At 45.1% G+C, this 20678-nt stretch overlaps 1 protein-coding gene across 2 annotated transcripts in view; it reads right to left on the bottom strand.

Moving 5' to 3' along the window:
- dscaml1 (Down syndrome cell adhesion molecule like 1) overlaps nt 1-20678 on the bottom strand; it is a 605093-nt gene that overhangs the window by 187952 nt on the left and 396463 nt on the right. For both annotated transcript variants that reach the window (XM_080214516.1, XM_080214517.1), the window contains exon 11: nt 18126-18302. In XM_080214516.1, the coding sequence (XP_080070642.1) occupies nt 18126-18302 (177 nt within the window). The remainder of the gene's footprint in view (nt 1-18125; nt 18303-20678) is intronic.

Raw genomic sequence — 20678 nt, 5'->3', positions numbered from 1 at the left:
GTCCCCAATCACGAGGCCCAATCTCTTACCCCTAACCACCTGAGGCTTGCCAATAGGCTCACCCCCAGAGACCTGCTCCCTTTGGCTATCCCCAGTTGATTTCTCCTCAACTGTAGCCTCCAGGACCGAAAACCTATTTTGGAGGGGAACAGCCCCAGGGGATTGTCCCCCCAACTGCTTTTTGCCCCTCTTCCTGGCAGTGACCCAAGACTTATTCCTAGGAGTGACTATCTCCTTATAACTCCTTTCTATGTCCTGCTCCACTTCCCGAATTATACGGAGCTCCTCTAATTCCCCTTCCAGCTCCTTTACACGCTCCTCCAGAAACTGCAATCTAACACACTTCCCACAAGTAAAATCACCTGAAACACTGTGGGAGTCCCTCACTACATACATCCCACAGGAGATGCAGCTTACAGCCTGAACTGCCATCCCTGAATCAATTACCAGCAGAAAAGTAAAAATATAAAAAAAAACTTCCCTCACACTTATAATTAGGTTAGAGGAGGTGGAAGGGTGGGATTCTCTACCAGTGTAGAGAATCGGGAATCCTCTCTGCACTAATTTATAGTGTTAGGGGCACGAGAAAAAAAAACTACAACTACCGGTAAGCGTCCTAGTGACGACTTCCGGTTTCTAACTAATTTAAAAAAAAAACCGCCGAAACTCGCGACTTTATTTTTATTTCAGGGTTTTGTTCTAAACTTCTTGAAAACTTCCATGGCAGAATGTGAAAGAGAGAATCCCTATGACATATCTTCCCTATAGCACCAGTGGGTGCTCTGTGGTAAATTTACTCAATTTTTTATGGATTTAAAATCTATAGGAACTGTTACCGAAAAGAGATGTTTGTTTTTGAGTCTAACCAAGTAAAAACCCTTTGGGGAAACATGTGTATGATTAATTTTAACTGTGTAAATGTAGTTGTGCATGTTTAAATTTTCTTTTCTTTGATTAATAAATATTTATATTTAATATTTAAAATCTCCAGAACTATCATTGGAATTTTTGAATCTTGACTTCAATGCACATACCTATGCATTATCAAATACCAACTGAAAATCCAAAGATGTGCAGGTTAGGTGAATTGGCCTTGTTAAATTGACCCATTGTTGTCCTAAGATGGTTGGATTAGCTGTATAAATGTGTGGGGTTACGGGGATTGAACGTGGGGATGAGCTTGAGGAAGATGCTCTTTCACAGAGTGGGCACAGACTCAATGGGCCAAATGGCCTCCCTCTGCACTGTAAGGGTGCTATGGTTCTATGGAGGACTGTTGCCTAGTTTCTCTTTGGGATTTGGTTGGCATGGCATCCACCACCTGCCCACATCATAACAACTGTCCAAGTGCACTAACTCATGGTAGATTGTGTGTTCACCAATATGCAAATGAATTTGGAGTGAAAATTCAGGTGAAAGAAACATTTTTCCAAACAGATTCAATTTTCACCCATGATTGCTTTGAAGCAGTAATGTTATTCCACCAATGCTGCCCCTCTCTTACACAACCTACCCACTTCCCTGCACCCCCCAACCCCCACCCCCAGGATGTCCAAAGAGATAATTGCTATATATCACAAGCTTTGTTCTTCACAATCCATGCTTGTCATATTCCGTTGCTTTGGCAGATTTCCATCAATATATATCAAATCCCAAAGGGTTCCACAAGAGAAATTATATCCACCCCAATCCAACAGCAGGGACACCATCATGACCTGTGCACAATTCCATCTTTTGAGGCAATACCTACTCCTGTAAACTTCAATTCCATTCTCAACTATTCATTGACATAGTTCAAAAAAGAAATTCTTTCCAGTGGCAAGAGGCTCAGTTGCCATGGAGAACAGGTACTATAACTGATAAAAGAGCCAGAGGAAAGTCAAGGAGAATTTTTTTTATATGGCAACTTGTTACAGTCATGTTCAATGGTTTGATTGTTCTGTGTTTGAATATGTGAGTATCTTTATTCTTGATTGGTTATGCCTGGGCGTGGATTCACAGGAAAGTAAACAAACTGTAGAAAGAGCTGGAAACCAAAACAGAAACTAGGAATCATAGAATCCTGACCATACAGAGGGAGGCCATTGAACGTGCATTAACAACATTCACACCCAGGCCCTATCCCCATAATGCCATGTATTTATCCTGCTAATCCTCCTGACACTCATGGTCAATTTAACATGGGCCAATCAATCTAACCTGTACGTCTTTGGAGCAGATATTTGAAAGAATTGTAAATAAAACTGGTTACGTACACAGACCTGAATTTTCAGGATAGTGGGAGTTCAGAGGGAATTCCATCCATGAAATTTTATGCCCCCTTCCCTGCCAGCCTCAGAATCTGCCGTAGGTTGGGGAGGGGGGTAGATTGTAAAATTCTGGTGATGGAACCAAGTATCACCTCTGCATAACTCCAAGATATAAAACATACAACAGTTATGGGATAGGATTTTGTTCGGGTACACTGAGGGAGAATTTAGGATGGCCAACCTAACCAGCACTTCTTTTGGAGTGTGGCAGGGAACTGGAGCATCCGGAGGAAACCCATGCAGACATGGGGAGAATGTGCAGACTCCACACAGATAGTGACCCAAGCTGGTAATCAAACCTGGGTCTCTGGCGCTGTGAGGCACCAGTGCTAACCATTGTGCCACCGTGTAGGGTTATGAAGGGAAAGAGCATGGGTATCGGACTAATGGGATAGCTTTTCAAAGGTCTTTGAGGCTGCGGTGGGTCAAATGGACTCCTTCTGTGCTGCACAATTAAATAAAATGGGTTCCATTTCCACCACCAACATCATTACCCTGAATAACTAAAATTAATCAAAAAGTTACTTAAACTTCCCTGTTTGGCATTGACTGATTAAGGATCAATCAGCAATGGTGTCAATGCGGCCATGGACTCCAGCATCATTATTAATCAATTGTTTTTGGTGTTTGAGTCACTTTGTCTCAGTTTGCAGCTGATCTCACTCCCTGGTCATCGCCGCACTTGCTGTGTGTGCAAACAAACCCCCCACTGGCAGGGGGTGTGAATCAGACATCACTGGCACAAACGCCAAAATATTTGAAGACAATTCCAGACCGTCAAACTCCCACTTGGGAGGCAGGTTTTTGTAGTTTGCTGTTCCTCTGCTTCACCGATGAAAGTAAGCTTTAAAATTTAAACTGAGGTCCCGCGATTGTTCGTGTCGCCCCCCTCAGTTTCAGTACATTGTTAATGTGGAATGGCAGGAGGTATGGAGGCTGCAGTGAATAGACCAGGACTTCTCAAACTATGTGTCAACATTTTGGGGTCGCAATTCTCCGAAATTTCCCGCCGCCTCGGAAAAGCAAAAGCCACTAGTTTTCGGAGGGCTGCCCCTTCATCAGATAATCACTTACCTGATGAAGGGGCAGTGCTCCGAAAGCTAGTGGCTTGTGCTACCAAATAAACCTGTTGGACTTTAACCTGGTGTTGTGAGACTTCTTACTCAGAAAAGCAGCCAGCATAGGGCCTGAATGGGATTGTGGTTAGTACAGACTCAATGGGCCAAATGGCCTTCGCCTGTATTATGGGGCTCTATGATTCACAATTAAGGACTCCATGCATCCTGCACATTCTCTCTTCCACTTTTTTCCGTTGGGAAAAAGATGCAAAAGTCTGAAATCATGTACCAACCGACTCAAGAACAGCTTCTTCCCTGCTGCCATCAGACTTTTGAATGAACCTAAAATATATTAACTCGATCCTTCTCTATACCCTAGCTATGACTGGAATACTACCTTCTTCACTCTCTCCTTTCCTTCTCTGTATGGCATGCTTTTTCTGCATAGCATGCATGGAGCAATACTTGTCACTGTATACTGATACATGTGACAATAATAAATCAAATCAAATCAAACCAAATTACAGTGGCATAGTGATTAACACTGCTGCCTCACAGTGCCAGGGACCCGGGTTCGTTTCCTGGCTTGGGTCGCTGTCTGTGTGATGTCTGCATGTTCTCCCCGTGTCTGTGTGGGTTTCCTCCGGGTGCTCCGGTTTCCTCCCACAGTCCAAAGGACTGCTAGTTAGGTGGATTGGCTGTGCTAACTTCTTCCTCAGTGTATCCGAACAGGTGCCAGAGTGTGGCGACGAGAGGATTTTCACAGTAACGTTGTTGCAGGGTTAATGTAAGCCTACTTCTGAGTAATAAATAAACTTTAAACAAATCAAAAAGCAGGAATGGTTACTGTGAAACTGTCGGAGCTGCGAGGTTCTTTAAATCCTCACTTTCTTTTAATGGTAGGCATACCCTAAATAGTGACCTTTGAACCCTGAACCCTGTTCCCTAAATGCCAGTCAAAAGTTATCCACTTTTTATTTATAACCCCTCACGTTCAACAACCCCAGCTTTCAAAGCTCTTCCCCTCCCCCTCCTGCCCTTCGATCTGCGCTCCTCCCTCCCCTCCCCCGCTCACAGCAATTTTCAAAACTTAAAACAGCGTAGTCAGTGTGGGGAGAAGTTTGGGATGTAGTGGAATAGACTGCTGTGTAAACCGAGGGAATCGATAACTTGCCCTGTGCTGTGTTACTGCCTGTTGTGTAGAACGCAAAGCCAATAATGGGCACTAATTGGTGTAAGAAACAAATGACCTCCAAGAACCCAATCAATATGAAATTTACAGTCACAGGCATCACTATCGACAATTAAGAACTGCAGTGTCCCTTAGCCAACAACTCACTGATCAATTTCAGGTCAATTTCTTAAATCAAGAATCAGCCAGCTGGTGACCTCAGTAAGTAGCCAGTCCCATTACAAATCAGGAAATGGATTGTAGCATGGGTCAAAGCGGAACAAATTCTGCTTGGTCTGATTGTCCATATGTTTGCAATGTAAATGTAATGTTTGCCCTCTGATATCTAGGCGTGGCCTTAGAGAAACAGGGCACAGGAGGAGGCCATTCCTTCCTTCCAGACTGTCCTGCCAACCTACTTGTACAGTTTGGTTTAATGACCCTTCTCTATTGAAGATCTATCCATCAATCAATCTCAGCTTTAATACTTGCAGTTATAGTAAAATCTCAGTGAGTCAAATCTTAGGGATTCTGCCTCCAGATTTGTATTAGAGTTTTGTGATAGGGGAGAAAACCCTTTTTCCCCTGTTGAACACATTTTTAAAGTTTATTTATTAATATCACAAGTAGGCTTACATTAACAGTGCAATGAAGTTGCTGTGAAAATCCCCTAGTCGCCACACTCCGGTGCCTGTTCGGGTACTCTGAGGGAGAATTTAGCACGGCCAATGCACCTGATCAGCAACGTCTTTTGGACTGTGGAAGGGAACCAGAGCACCCAGAGGAAACCCACACAGACACGGGGAGAACTTGCACTTCAATGAAGCCCATAAAATTGGAGTATGAGCTCCCTGACTGAGGCCATAATTGCCTGCCCAATCAGGAAGCCTGACTTATTTATAAATAGGGGAGCATCAGATCTTCTCTCACTCCGGATTCTGACTTTGTAATTGAAGCATTCTTAGGAATGGCATTCAGTTAGTGAATTAAGAGAATCTGATGAAGGGACATCAGCCTCTGAGGAATTATTTCAGTGATCTACATATTAACTCCATTCACCCGGCTCGGTTCAAATTCAAGAGGCCATGAATGTAAGAGTGCAGGTTTCAGAGCGGACAGGGCTGGAGGAGGTGACTGAGATAGAGAGGCAGAACACTGTGGAGGGTTTCAAATCCAGCAAAGGGATAATGGACAAGTACAAATGGAGATAAATGAGGGAGCATCACACCTCTGCCGTCAGCTGCCCTTTAAGATGCCGAGGAAGGCACACACTTCTCATATCGTGTATCTCAAGCTTGAAACTTCTCGCTATTCCTTCTGAGGCAATTAACAAGGCTGAACCTGATTCCCGATTGTGTTACAAGGCCAGCTCCCTTTCACTTTCAAAGGACCCTCTTTATGACTGGAGTGAAAATAATTTCAGAAGTAAGTCCTTTTGCCGCTCCAAGTCCCTTCATGGGCTTACAAAGGGAAGACAGACATGCAGTAGTGTTTGTTAACCAGAGATAACGCAGTCAAAGAAAAGCCTCAGCACTGGTGTGTGAAGCAACACCAAGCTGGCAGCAGCAATTTCAAAGGGTGTTGAATTACATGAATGTTAATGAGATCACTCAAATACATCTGTTTCTTTCTTACCAGAAATCCGGAGTAATTTCTCCTTCTTTGCTGCGTCTGTTTATCAGCAACAATAATCGGCTGACACAGCTTCTCAATTGTTTGGACCTCCCTGTTTTTATTTCCCTACACACACAGCGTAATTACAACCTGAATAGATGGTCATCTATAACCAATTGGATGCTTACCTCCCCCATACAAGATCATAGAGTTATAGAGGTTTACAGCATGGAAACAGGCCCTTCAACCCAACTTGTCCATGACGCCCTTTTTTTTAAACACCTAAGCTATTCCCAATTGTCTGCATTTGGCCCATATCCCTCTATACCCATCTTACCCATGTAACTGTCTAATGCTTTTTAAAAGACAAAATTATGGTGCCTCTACTACTACCTCTGGCAGCTTGTTCCAGATTCTCACCACCCTCTGTGTGAAAAAATTGTCCCTCTGGACCCCTTTGTATCTCTCCCCTCTCACCTTAAACATAGGCCCTCTAGTTTTAGACTCCCGTATCTTTGGGAACAGATATTGATTATCTAGCTGATCTATGCCCCTCATTATTTTATAGACCTCTATAAGATCACTCCTCAGCCTCCTATGCTCCAGGGGAAAAAGTTCTTGTCTATCCAGGCTCTCCTTATAACTCAAACTATCAAGTCCTGGTAGCATCCTAGTAAATCTCTCCTGCATTCTTCCTAGTTTAATAATACTAGACTAGAACTGTACACAATATTCTAAGCGTGACTTTACCAATGTCTTGTACAACTTCAACAAGACGTCCCAATTCCTGTATTCAATGTTCTTTCCAGCGAAACCAAGTATTCAGCTGAATGCCTTCCTCACCATCTGTCCACCTGTGACTCCATTTTCAAGGACGTGTGAACCATACCCCTAGATCTCTTTGTTCTGTAACTCTCCCCAGTGCCCTACCACTAACTGAGTAAGTTCTGTCCTGGTTCAATCTACCAAAATGCATTCCCTCGCATTTATATAAATTAAATTCCGTCGGCCATTCATCAGCCCACTGGTCTAATTGATCAAGATCCCATTGCAATCTGAGATAACCTTCCTCACTGTCCACTATGCCAACAATCTTGGTGTCATCTGCAAACTTATTAATCATGCCTCCTTCATTTTCATCCAAATCATTAATATAAATGACAAAGAACAGTGGACCCAGCACCGATCCCTGAGGCACACCGCTGGTCACAGGTCTCCAGCTTGAAAAACAACACTCTGTAACCACCCTCTGGTTTCTGTCATCAAGCCAATTTTGTATCCATTTAGCTACCTCACCCTGGATCCCATGCAGTTTAACCTTATGCAACAACCTACCATGCGGTACCTTGTCAAAGGCCTTTCTAAAGTCCATGTAGACAACATCAACTGCACTGCCCTCATCTACCTTCTTGGTCACCCCTTCAAAACACTCAATCAAATTTGTGAGACATGATTTTCTACTCACAAAGCCATGCTGACTGTCTCTAATCAGTCCTTGTGTCTCTAAATGCCTGTAGATCCTGTCTCTCAAAATACCTTCCAACAACTTACCCACCACAGATGTAAAATCACCGGCCTGTAGTTCCTAGGTTTTTCCCTGCAGCCCTTTTTAAACAAAGGCACAACATTTGCTACCCTCCAATCTTCAGGCACCTCACCTGTGACTATTGATGATTCAAATATCCGCAATTTCCTCCTAGCCTCCCACAATGCCCTGGGACACTTCATCAGGTCCCGGGAATTTATCTATCTTGATGTGCTTTAAGACTTCCAGTATCTCCTTCTCTGTAATGTGTACACTCCTCAAGGCATCACTATTTCTTTCCCCAAGTTCCCTAACATCCATGCTTTTCTCAACAGTAAATACTGATGAGAAATATTCATTCGGGGTCTCACCCACCTCTTGTGGATCAGTACATAGATCATCAAGCCAGCTGGGCAAAGCAACAACAACTTGCATTTGTACAGCACCTTTACCGTGGTAAAATGTCCCAAGGCACTCTGCAGGAGTGTATTCAGACAAAATTTGACAGACGACCACATAAGGAGATGAGGGCATCATGATGGCACAGTGGTCAGCACTGCTGCGTCACAATGCCAGGGACCTGTGTTCGATTCCAACCGTGGGTGACTGTCTATGCCGAGTCTGCACGTTCTCCCCGTGTCTGCGTGGGTTTCCTCCGGGTGCTCCGGCTTCCTCCCACACTCAAAAGATGTGCAGGTTAGGTTGAAACCAAAAGAGAAAATGCTGGAAAATCTCAGCAGGTCTGGCAGCAGCTGTAAGGAGAGAAAAAAGAGCTGACGTTTCGAGTCCAGATGACCCTTTGTCAAAGCTTTACCATAGGTTGATCTAGACTCGAAACGTCGGCTCTTTTCTCTCCTTACAGATGCTGCCAGACCTGCTGAGATTTTCTAGCATTTTCTCTTTTGGTTTAAGATTCCAACATCCGCAGTGATTTGCTTTTATGCAGGATAGGTTGATTGGCCATGCTCAATTGCGACTTAGCGTCAGGGGGTTTAGTGAGGTAAATATGTGGAGTTACAGGGAAAGGGCCTGAGCAGGATGCTCTGTTAGAGAGCCAGTGCAGACTCGATGGGCTGAATAGACTCCTTCTGCACTGTAGAGAATCTATGTTTACGTGAGGTGTCGGGACAATTGCAGGTGCTCAAAGAAGTAGGTTTGAATGAGTAACTTAAAGAGGAGTGAGAGGTGGAGAAGCTTAGGAAGGGAATTCCAGAGCTCAGAGTCTCAGCAGTTGCAGACTTAGCTGCCAATGGTCAGAGTGAAGGAAATCAGAGTTGGATCATATTGGTGCACAGAATGAAGGAGATTAGAGAGCTAGGGAGGTGCAAGGCCCCGGAGGGAATTTAACTCGAGGACAAATAATGCAAAATTGAGGTATTGCTGAAGTCAGTGATTGCAGGGTTGGCGGGCAAGAGTTAGGATACAGATATCAGAGATTTGCACAGGTTTCAGCTTACAAAGGGTGGCCAGCCAGGATGGCATCGCAATAATGAAAGAAGCATAAAATAGAGTTTATTTACTAGTCACAAGTAAGGCTTATATTAACACTGCAATGAAGTTACTATGAAAATCCCCTAGTTGCCACACTCTGGCACCTGTTTGGGTCAATGCACCAACTAGCACGTCTTTCAGACTGTTTGGAGAAATCAGAGCACCTGGAGGAAACCCATGCAGGCACAGGGAGAATGTGCAAACTCCACACAGACAGTGACTCAAGGCTGGAATCAAACCCGGGTCTCAGGCGCTGTGAGGCAGCAGTGCTAACCACTGTGCTGCCCCGCACAGGTGGTTAAAGGGCGTGGGTGGAAAGGGCTTTTAGATTAGCACATAAAAATGCAAGGAATAGAGGGATATAGACCAAAGGCAGGCAGAAGGGATTAGTTTAATTTGGCATTATGTTCAGCACAACATCATGGTCCAAGGCCCTGTTCCTGGACAGGACTGGATACTTCAAATGCCGGGTTTCAGATGTTTCAGGATGGACAAGGAGCAAGGCAAAAGAGGCAAAAGTGTCACGGCTGTAGAGAAGGTGGAGGGATTGTCTACGGAGTCTCTGTGGGTGGAGGTTCGGAACAGGAAGGGGTCAATAACTTTACTGGGTGTTTTCTATACACTGCGCAGCAGTAACAGGGATGTTGAGGAGCAGCTAGTGAAACAGGTCCGGGAAAGATGTAATAATAACAGACTTGTCGTGATGGGAGACTTTAATTTCCCAAACATCGATTGGAATCTCCCTAGGGTAACGGGTTTAGATGGGGAGGAGTTTGTTAGGTATGTTTAGGAGAGTTTCCTGACACAGTATGTGGATAAGCCTACAAGAGGAGAGGCTGTACTCGATCTGGTATTGGGTAATGAACCTGGACAGGTGTCAGATCTCTCAATGGGAGAGCATTTTGAGGATAGTATCATAACTCTATCTCCTTTACACTAGCATTGGAGAGAGATAGGAGCAGGCAAGTTAGGGAAGTGATTATCTGGAGTAAGGGGAATTATGAAGCCATCAGGCAGGAAATTAGAGGCATAAATTGGAAGGAGGCTTTCTCAGGGAAATGGACAGAAGTAATGTGGCAGATTTTCAAGAAATGTTTGTCTGGAGTTCTGCACAACAATGTTCTGATGAGACAGGGAAGTTTTGGTAGGTTACAGGAATCATGGTAATGAATCTAGTCAAAAAGAAAAGAAAAACGTACAAAAGGCTCAGGGAGTTAGGTAATGTTCGGGATCTAGAGGAGTATACGACTTGTTGGAAGGAACTTAAGGAGGAAATTAGGAGAGCCAGAAGGGGTCATGAGAAGGCCTTGGCAGATAAGATTAAGGAAAACCCCAAGGCGTTCTACAAATATGTGAAGAGCAAAAGAATGAGATGTGAAGGAATAAGACCTATCAAATGTGAGGGTGGGAAAGTTTGGATAGAACCGGTAGAAATAGCAGAGGTGCTCAATGAATCCTTTACTTCAGTATTCACGGTGGAAAAGGATCTTGGTGGTTGTAGTGTAGGCTTGCGGTGGACTGAAAAGCTAGAGTATGTTGACATTAAGAAAGAGGATGTGTTGGAGCTTTTGAAAAGCATCAAGTTAGATAAGTCACGGGGACCGGATAGGATGTACCCTAGGTTATTGTGGGAGGCGAGGGAAGAGATTGCAGAGTCTTTGGTGATGATCTTTGCGTTATCAATGGAGACAGGAGAGGTTCCAGAGGATTGCGGATGTGGTTCCTCTATTCAAGAAAGGGGGTAGAGATAGGCCAGGAAATTATCAACCGGTGAGTCTAACCTCAGTGGTTGATAAGCTGATGGAGAAGACCCTGACAGACAGGATTTATGAACATTTGGAGAAGTATAGTATGATCAAAAATAGTCAGCATGGCTTTGTCAAAGGCAGATCATGCCTTATGAGCCTGGTTGAGTTTTTGAAGGTGTGACTAAACACACTGATGAAGGAAGAGCGGTAGATGTGGTTTATGTGGACTTCAGCAAGGCATTCGATAAGGTCCTCCATGCAAGGCTTATTGAGAAAGTGAGGGGGCACGGGACCCAAGGGAACATTGTTTTGTGGATCTAGAACTGGCTTTCCCACAGAAGGCAGAGTGATTGTAGACAGGTCTTTTTCTACCTGGATGTCGGTCACCAGTGGAGTGCCCTAGGGATCTGTTCTGGGACCCTTGCTGTTTGTGATTTTTATAAATGACCTGGATGAGGAAGTGGAGGGATGGGTTGGTAAGTTTGCCGATGACACAAAGGTTGGAGGTGTTGTGGATAGTTTGGAGGGATGTCAGAAGTTGCAGCGAGACATAGATAGGATGCAAGACTGGGCAGAGAAGTGGCAGTGGACTTCAACCCGGATAAGTGTGTGGTGGTTCATTTTGGCAGGTCAAATGGGATGAAGGAATATAATATTAAGGGTAAGACTCTTAGCAGTGTGGAAGGTCAGAAGGATCTTGGGGTCCGGGTTCATAGGACTCTCAAATCGGCTTCGCGGGTAGAGGATGTGGTTAAGAAGGCATATGCTGTACTGGCTTTCATCAATCGAGGAACTGAGTTTAGGAGTAGGGAGGTAATGCTGCAGCTGTAAAAGACCCTGGTCAGATCCCACTTGGAGTACTGTGCTCAGTTCTGGTCACCTCATTACAGGAAGGATGTGGAAGCCATTGAAAGGGTTCAGAGGAGATTAACAAGGATGTTGCCTGGATTGGGTAGCATGCCTTACGAGGATAGGTTGAGAGAGCTCGGTCTTTTCTTCTTGGAGAGACGAAGGATGAAAGGTGACCTGATAGAGGTGTATAAGATGTTGAGAGGTATAGATCGGATGGATTCTAAGAGGCTTTGTCCCAGGGCTGAAATGGCTGTCACAAGAGGACACAGGTTTAGGGTGCTGGGGAGTAGGTACAGAGGAGATGTCAGCGGTAAGTTTTTCACTCAGAGGGTGGTGGATGTGTGGAATTGGCTGCCAGCGGGGGTGGTGGAGGTGGATTCGATAGGGTCTTTTAAGAGACTTCTGGATGAGTACATGGGACTTAGTAAGATTGAAGATTATAGGTAAACCTAGTAGGCAGAGATATGTTTGGTGCAACTTGTGGGCTGAAGGGCCTGTTTGTGCTGTAGTTTTTCTATGTTCTATGTCCTGTGCTGTACGGTTATATATTCTATAAGATGTTTGCAGCAGGGATGGAACCAGAAGATATCACAAAAGTTGCATTGTGTTAGCACTGGTGATGAAGAGGATGTGGGGTTGGAAACTCAGCATTGAGTCAGACACAAGATGGCGAACAGTTTCAGAGGAGGTCTGGAAGCGGGTGGGGGAGGGGGTGTGATCAGGGGAGGAGGGGGGTGGAAGAACGTTAGAAAAACTGATTCAATTTGTAAAAGAATTCCGTTAACTAATGAGAGGAATTTGCCAATCTCAACCAGGTCAAGCACGATAGGGGGAAAAGATGGCAAGCCTTTAGACATTTTTGAATGTGTCTCCTCCAGGGTCCGGCTAAGGAGACTATCTGTTAAGTTGTTGACAGGTTGCAACATCCTGTTGTCTGACACATTGATTAATACATACCAGGACGGGTAAGTGAGACGGAACAAAATAAAATGGCTTATGAGTAGCCTGAGGAGGCTGATTGATTAGTTAGAACAGAAAGATGAAATGCAACAAATTATGCATCTCAGTGATAGCATGCTCACCTCTGGGTCCTTGGGAGGTTGGGGAGTCATGTATGACTCCAGGGTACTGAGTGCATAATCCTTACTCCAGTGCAGTACTCAGGACTGTTTGAAGTGCCACCCTTTTCCACATGAGAGATTAAACCAAAATCAACCTTCCCAAGTGGAGGTGAAAATCTCCAGGTCAGTATTTTGATAAGCAGAAGAAATCTCCCACTATCCTGATTGATATTTATCACTCAGCATCATCACTAAAAGAGGCTACCAGCTCATTTGTCTCATTGCACTTTGCGGGCCCATGTTTTGTGATGATACTGTGCCTTTAAGGAATGTATTTGTGTCATGTTTCTTGTGCAGGATTTGTTTTAGGAGTTAGTTCTATTACCCGTTGCCGCTTTGTCTGTAACTAGCAACCCCTGTTGTTACTGCAGCAGCATAGTTGATATTAGTTGCTGAAGTGTTTGTTTTAATCTGGAATAATGCTGCTTTGTTATTTTAGAGCTTTCCCCTGGGGTTTTTCAGAGCAGGTTGGTTAACAGGAAAAATCAGGTGACTGGGTGGGACTAGGCTTTCCACGGGGAATCACATCAGTTGCTGCTTGAGACCCTTAGAGAGAACTAGCTTTCTCTGTATCTTCCTTTGGATTTGGAGACTTGAAACTGCCAGAAAATAAGTCAATTTCTCTGCAGGCTGCTGTATGGGAGTCAAAAGACAGGTTTTTTTCTGTATTTGTCCAAAGGGCTTAAAAGGCTGGAAATCTTGCATTTACATGAGCTTATATGCTTTCTTTTGTGCTAACTTACTCTGAAAAGGGGCTTATACCTGTTGCGTTATTGGTGTTCAGCCTGGGTATGATGCTTGTTTGGAGGAAGTGGCATGGTGGCACAGTGGTTAGCACTGCTGCCTCACAGCACCAGGGACCCAGGTTCGATTCCCAGCTTGGGCGACTGTCTGTGTGGAGTTTACACATTCTCCCTGTGTCTGTGTGGGTCTCTTCCGGGTGCTCTGGTTTCCTCCCAAAGATGTGCGGGTTAGGTGCATTGGCCATGCTAAATTCTCTTTTAACGTACCCGAAAAGGCACCGGAGTGTGGTGACTAGTGGGTTTTCACAGTAACTTCACTGCAGTGTGAATGTAAGCTTACTTGTGACTAATAAATAGATTTTAAACTTTACAGTGCGGGTTTGACAGACTGAGTGGGCTCCTTCTGCACTGTAGGGATTCTATGGCTCATTTTCACTTACTGTAGTCATATAATTGTTTATAAACAGCAAAACAGAATTTCATTGAAATAAAACGTTTTGGCATAACTGACAGGGAGGGAGCTTGCATTTCCATCACATCCTCCATGACCTTGGGGGCGTCCCTCAAGTACTTTCAAAGTCTGGTGATCATTGCAGGGAAAAAAGGCAGCCAAAATAATGTAAATGGCTGGATGATCTATTCGGCAGTCTCGGTTGAAGGATATCTATTGGCCAGACCATCCTGTTCTTCTTCCGTTTATGCCATGGCCAGACAAACTGTTCAACATTTCAGCCTGTATCAATTCAGCTCTCCCTTAGCTTCGGGACAGCCACCCTGACTATGTGCTCACGTGTCAGGAGAGCTGGAACCCATAGCCATGGGGACTGACGCCATTGAGCCAATACAGAAGCCAATTAAGGGCTATCAGTGACTGCGACAACTGATACATGTTTCCGTGCAAACACGCATTCCCTGCCTCTCACCCATAATAAAAATGGAACAATTGCACTTTATGGAGGCATCGGATTCTCCTGTTGAAAGATCTTAAAGCCTGACACACCACAAATTAATCTCGAAGTGTTACGACTATTCTGCAGCCAAATGTAGCAACCGTTGTCCCATGGAAAACAACGAGACGGTTGAACAGTAAATGCGCTGTCTGAAACCGGAAGCAGATTCAATAGTAACGTTCCAAAGGGAATTGGTTCACCTGCTCAATACCTGGTAGGGGTGAAACCACAATCAGGCTGGGGTGAGGCTAGCCCATTGCACTGGGGGGAGGGGTGCTGACGCATGTGATGGTGGCTTCTCTGAGCGAGGGTAGAGTAAAGGATCGGGGTAGCCAATGAGGTTAAACCGAGGCTCTACTTGATGCCATTTTTCAAAGCTATCGCGGCCTTTTGGCTGAGGGGAAGCGTCAGATCGAGCCCGGGGAGGGAGTGAAATGTCTCACCCTGTCAGCTTGGATCTTGTTTGATCGAGCTTAAGATGGGATGCAATGTCTTGTCTTGTCAGCTTGGATCTGGTTTATCCCTCATGTGGGGACCAGGATTGGACTTAATTTGGTTGGGTTTTTTGATTAGAATTGAAGTACCGAAAGGTACCAATTAAAACAAAACATTTGCGGGGCTATGGGAAAAGGAGAGGGGAATGGGTCTAGCTGGATAGGTCTTTCATAGAAATTCCACAAATATGATAGACTGAATGGCCTACTTCTGTGCTGTATGATTCTATCCATTTCTGGTGCACTTATTTCAGAGAGGAACATTGTTAGGGAGAACTTCCCTTTCAGATAACGGGATTCAGAGGCAGGAGGGCAACTTCTCCACACCTTTATCATGTTTTAAGGACAACCTTATTGCTGCCCGTGTTCAGGCAAACCATTAAGTCACCTTTTACTTAGCGAACTTCTGATTGATTAGCTCATTACACCGAGGAGAAAGTTTTTTTTTTATATTGTGTTCGGCGTGACAATCCCACAGGAGGTAAATCAATCACTTCTCATACTTCAGTATCGATCAAGCCTTTCTGTCTGTTGTTCTTGGCGGCTGCTCTCCCCCTCCCCCACCAAGGCAACTGAAAACATCTGCAATCATGGAGCTTGTTAACTACATCAATTCAAGAGTCTAATGAAATAGGAAACTACAGCCTGACAGTAGTGGATTATTAAACCGCAACTAAATTAAGTCTGATGAGGTCAATCTCTCTATGGAACATGAGGTATTGACAGGCCTTTCGCTACTCTGCAGGCGTTGCAGTGGACTGGGTGAAGTGTTCAGAGAACACTCAAGAATAAGAAAGAAGACAAGTCCAGTGTGTTCCTTTAATCCACGGACTGAATTTGCCAGACAGAAACGATTTCTAGGAAGTCAATGGATTGTGGCAAGGTGAGAAAGTGGGCAGATATTGTCTGGCTTCTGAAAAAAAAGGGTTCTCCAGTTAATACTGAAAAATCTCTGACAGCATCTGTGGAGAGAGAATAGAGCCAACCGGGAGGATTTTCCAATGGTGCTTGCCCCATTGTCGGAAAATCTCATCCAAATGGCAGCATAGGCACAGTGCCTCACAGCGTCAGGGACCCGATTCGATTCCCAGCTTGGACCACTGTCTGTGTGGAGTCTGTACGTTCTCCCTGTGCCTGTGTGAGTTTCCTCCGGGTGCTCCCGTTTCCTCCCACAGTCTGAGCGAGGTGCTGGTTAGGTGCATTGGCCCGAGCAGGCGCCAGAGTATGGCGACTAGGGGAATTTCACAGGAACTTCATTGCAGTGTTACTCGTGACTCACTAATAAAATTTACTTTAACTCTTGGACCTTTGCATAGCCCATCTCCCGCCCGTTACAATGCCCATGGCAGGCGGGACAGAAATATTCCACGCAACATTTTGAGTCTGGATATCCAGAAAATGCTGGAAAATCTCAGCAGGACTGACAACATCTGTGGAGCAAGAATAGAGCCAACATCCAGACTCAAAACGTTGGCTCTGTTCTCTCCCCACAGATGCTGTCAGACCTGCTGAGATTTTTTCAGCATTTTCTGTTTTTGGTTCAGATTCCAGCATCTGCAGTTATTCACTTTTAATTTAGATTCTTGGGCTTAATGGTCTTGTTCTATTTCCAATCACCTATATTACTGGGAGAAGTCAGTATGGGCAGCATGGTGGCACAGCGGTTAGCACTGCTGTCTCACAGCATCAGGGACCTGGGTTCAAATCCAGCCTCGGGTCACTGTCTGTGTAGAGTCTGCACATTCTCCCCGTGTTCACTCCGGGCGCTCCAGTTTCCTCCCACAGTACAAAAGCATGCAGGTTAGGTTGATTGGCTGTGCTAAATTGATCCTAGTGTCAGGGGGATTAGCAGATTAAATACGTGGTGTTGTGGGAATAAGGTATGGGTGGGATTGTGGTTGGTGCAGACTCGATGGGCCTCCTTCAGCACTGGAAGGATTCTATGATTCTAAGCTCACTCTCACAGGATTAAAATGTAACATTGAATGTAAATGTCACATTTTCTCTCAGGTTTATAAGCATGCATCAAACTGGGAGTGCGACTCACACATCAGTACGAGCGCGCTTTAGCCTGGAGGTGTGGGGGGAGTGTTATAATCTGTACAACAGCAGGCTCAACTGGTTCAGGCTGACAGCATCAAATCCTCCTCAAACTGTACATTTTCAACACTGCCAACACCCGCGCCCCACTGTGTCTCAGTTCAGTTCACGCATAGGTCACCTTGCATGTTCCGGGAAGCTTAACGAAATGGAAACAATAACTCCCACAATCTGTAGATCTGAGCGTGTACGGGGATGTTCAAAGTTTCTTCTCCTGGCCTGACCCCGAGAGCAGAGAAGGTCGACGGAGGATTTAATAGAGGTGGTCGAAAAACCGCGAGGCGTTCCGAGAAAGTAAACAGGGAGAAAGCGGTGGGAGTGTCGGTGAGCAGAGTTCACAGGTTCAAGATAATTGGCAAAAGCACTCGGAGGGAGATGAGATTTTTTTTGTCTAACAGTGACGTTTTATGATCTGGAAAGCATTGGATGGAAACAGATTCAATCGTAACTTTCAGATGCAAATTCAATTTATGTTTGAAAAGGAAAAATTTGCGGGGCTGTGGGGCAAATGCAGAAAGCGTGGGTAACTCTTCAAAAGGGCTAGCAAAGACACGATGGGCCGAATGGCCTCTTTCTGCGCTGTACAGTTCTACGGTCTAACTAAGTCTAGTGTATAATTTGGAACATTGTGCTTTCACCTCTGCAGCCAAGGAGCTAATCTCGATCTAATTCTTGGGAGGCAGTTGTGATGTGCGTTGAACAGCAGGCTGCGGGATTTTACAGCCTCGCTCGACCCGAGACCGGAAAATCCCACCCGAAGTCAATGGACACTTCCATTGTCCACCATCTGCCCGCTCCGATTCCATGGCAGGCGGGGTGGTAGAATTCCGGCAAATGTGTACAGACTTTCAAACAGACGATCCGTTCAGTGCATGGATTCAACATACGGCTTTCAATTCGGCCTCTCTGAAAACATGGCCCACAAGCAGACACAAATTAAGGTACTTACTCTTCACCGTCAGAAACATGGACTTGCTGATGTCTGTACCAACGCCATTGCTTGCCTGGCAAAGGTAGTACCCAATATCTTCTTCCAAGACGTGGCGTATCAACAAGGAGCCGTTTGCCAGGATCTGAATTCGGCCTGTCAGTGGTACTGGGTGGTACTGCTGAGGATTCCCGCTTCCTGCAAAGGATGGAGTTAATGAACAGTCAGTAAGAAACAACCTACACATTAATCCCGCTGAAACCCAGAGGGACGTGCTTCATCATGAAGGTGCTCCAGGAAGCATTGCATCTCACCCTCACTGGGACATGAGCCTTTAAAAAGTAGTGGCTTTTCCCTTCTTGAAAATTTTCCACAAACAAAGTATACCACAGGACCTGGATCTGCTACTGTTCCATAGAATCATAGAATCCTACAGTGCAGAAGTGGCGCACTGAGTCTGCACCAACTCTCTGACAGAGTATCTTACCCAGGTCCTTTCCCCAGCCTGCAGTCTGCACCGCCCACAATCCCATTCAGGCCCTATCCCCAAAACCCCATGCATTTACCCTAGCCAGTCCACCTGACACTAAGCAGCAATTTAGCACGGCCAATCCACCTTACCCACACATCTCTGGATGTTCAATCACCTTACAGCAATCAAGACTTAACCTATAATGACAACAGAAACGAACCTGTTGGGAGATTTACCACAACAAACATTATGTTAAACTATTTCACAGAATCCCTACAGTGCAGAAGAGGCCATTCAGCCCATTGAGTGTGCACCAACTCTCTGAAAGAGTATCTTACCCAGGCCCTCTCGCAGCCCTACGCTCGTAACCCCACACATTTCCCATGGTTCATCTCATCTAACTCACTCATCTTGGGATACTATGGGGCAATTTAGAATGGACAATCAACCTAAATGCCACATCATGGACTGTGGGAGGAAGCCAGAGCACCCGGAGGAAAAACACGCAGACACGGGGAGAATGTGCAAACTCCACACAGATAGTGACCCAAGGCCAGAATTGAACCCAAGTCCCTGGTGCTGTGAGGCAGAAGTGCTAACCACTGTCCACCGTGGCGCCCAAGTATAGGAGATAGTATAATAATACATTATTATATCTACACTAATAGTAGGTTAGTGATGCTCTTTACATATGTATTCATGCTTGAACTGGTTATTAGCTTTGATTGTAGTGTACATTTTAAAATGTTTACCAAATCACACAGTGCAGAACAGGGCCTTTGACACTCACACATGAGAAACACCTGACCTACCCAGCTAATCCCATTTAACAGCTTCCATAATGTTATTCTGTAGCCTTGAATGTTATTCCGTGTCAAGTGCTCATCCAGGTACTTTTTAAAGGGTGTGAGGCAACCCACCTCCACCAGCCTCCCAGGCAGCGCATTCCAGACCCTCACCACCCTCTGGGTAAAAAAGGTTTTTCCTCACATCCTCCCTAAACCTCCCTGTCCCCTTGTGACTACTACTATATCATAATTCCATGTGTCAATCTTTGGCCTTAACTCATCCGTTTTATTTCTAATACTCCTGGCATTAATGTAGAGGCCATCCAGTGTGGTCCTACTCCCTGAAACCTAATACAGCCGTACTCCCTCTGACTTGATTGTTTTACTGCATTATGCTGTGTCCCTATTCTGCTAACAGTCTGCACCCCTCCCCTTTGCTGAATTAGTTTAAACTCCTCCCAAAAGTACAAGCAAAGGATGTTAGTCCTGTGGTTGTTGAGATGTAGACCGCCCATTTGCACAGGTCCCACCTTCCCCAGAAACGGTGACCCAGGAATCTAAAACCCTCCCTCCTGCAAAAACTCTTAAGCCAAACATTCATCTGCATTACTGTCCCACTTCTGCACTCGCTAGCACATGGCACTGGGAGTAATCCAAAGAATACAACCCTGCTTTTTACTCTACCACCTAATTCCCTGAATTCTTCATGCAAGACCTCATCCCTCCCTATGTCATTGGTACAATATGTACCATGACCTCTGCCTTACCACCCTTCAGAATTCCCTGCAGCCGTCCTGGACCCTGGCATCAAGGAGGCAACACTCCATCCTGGAGTCATGTCGATGGTCACAGTAGCATCTATCTATACCCCTGACTATAGAATTCCCCTCTCTTCCTCTCCTCCTGTGCAGGCAGGCTGCTTCTGGTGCCAGAAGCATTTTTGTAAATGCATTTCCCATTCGTAACTGCAATAATGTCAATCCAGACCCAGATTTTCAAAACCCCGTGCGGGCAAAGCGGCAGGGGAAAGGAGTTCACAATGTTTCTCTGCTGATTTGATCATTCCTTCATTCCTCAGACATTATGGAATTGAGTTTGTGGAGCAGGCTCTTTATTTGTGTCAGATTAGCAACTCTAACCACAGGGTAGTTATTTTCTTGAGAGAACCTTGGATGGTCTGAAATACTGGTCTGTGCACTTACAACACCGAACTCACAGGTATGGCTTCTCAGAACATCTTGTGGCTTCAACTGTGGCTTTAGCTGAAGCCAGCAAGGATAGCAAAAAGACACTAAGACCAAATGAAATAGGAAC

This window comes from Carcharhinus amblyrhynchos, chromosome 29, assembly GCF_965287045.1.
Source record: "Carcharhinus amblyrhynchos chromosome 29, sCarAmb.v2.hapA, whole genome shotgun sequence".
Lineage (NCBI taxonomy): Eukaryota > Metazoa > Chordata > Chondrichthyes > Carcharhiniformes > Carcharhinidae > Carcharhinus > Carcharhinus amblyrhynchos.
This window is presented reverse-complemented; position numbering and strand designations above follow the sequence as displayed.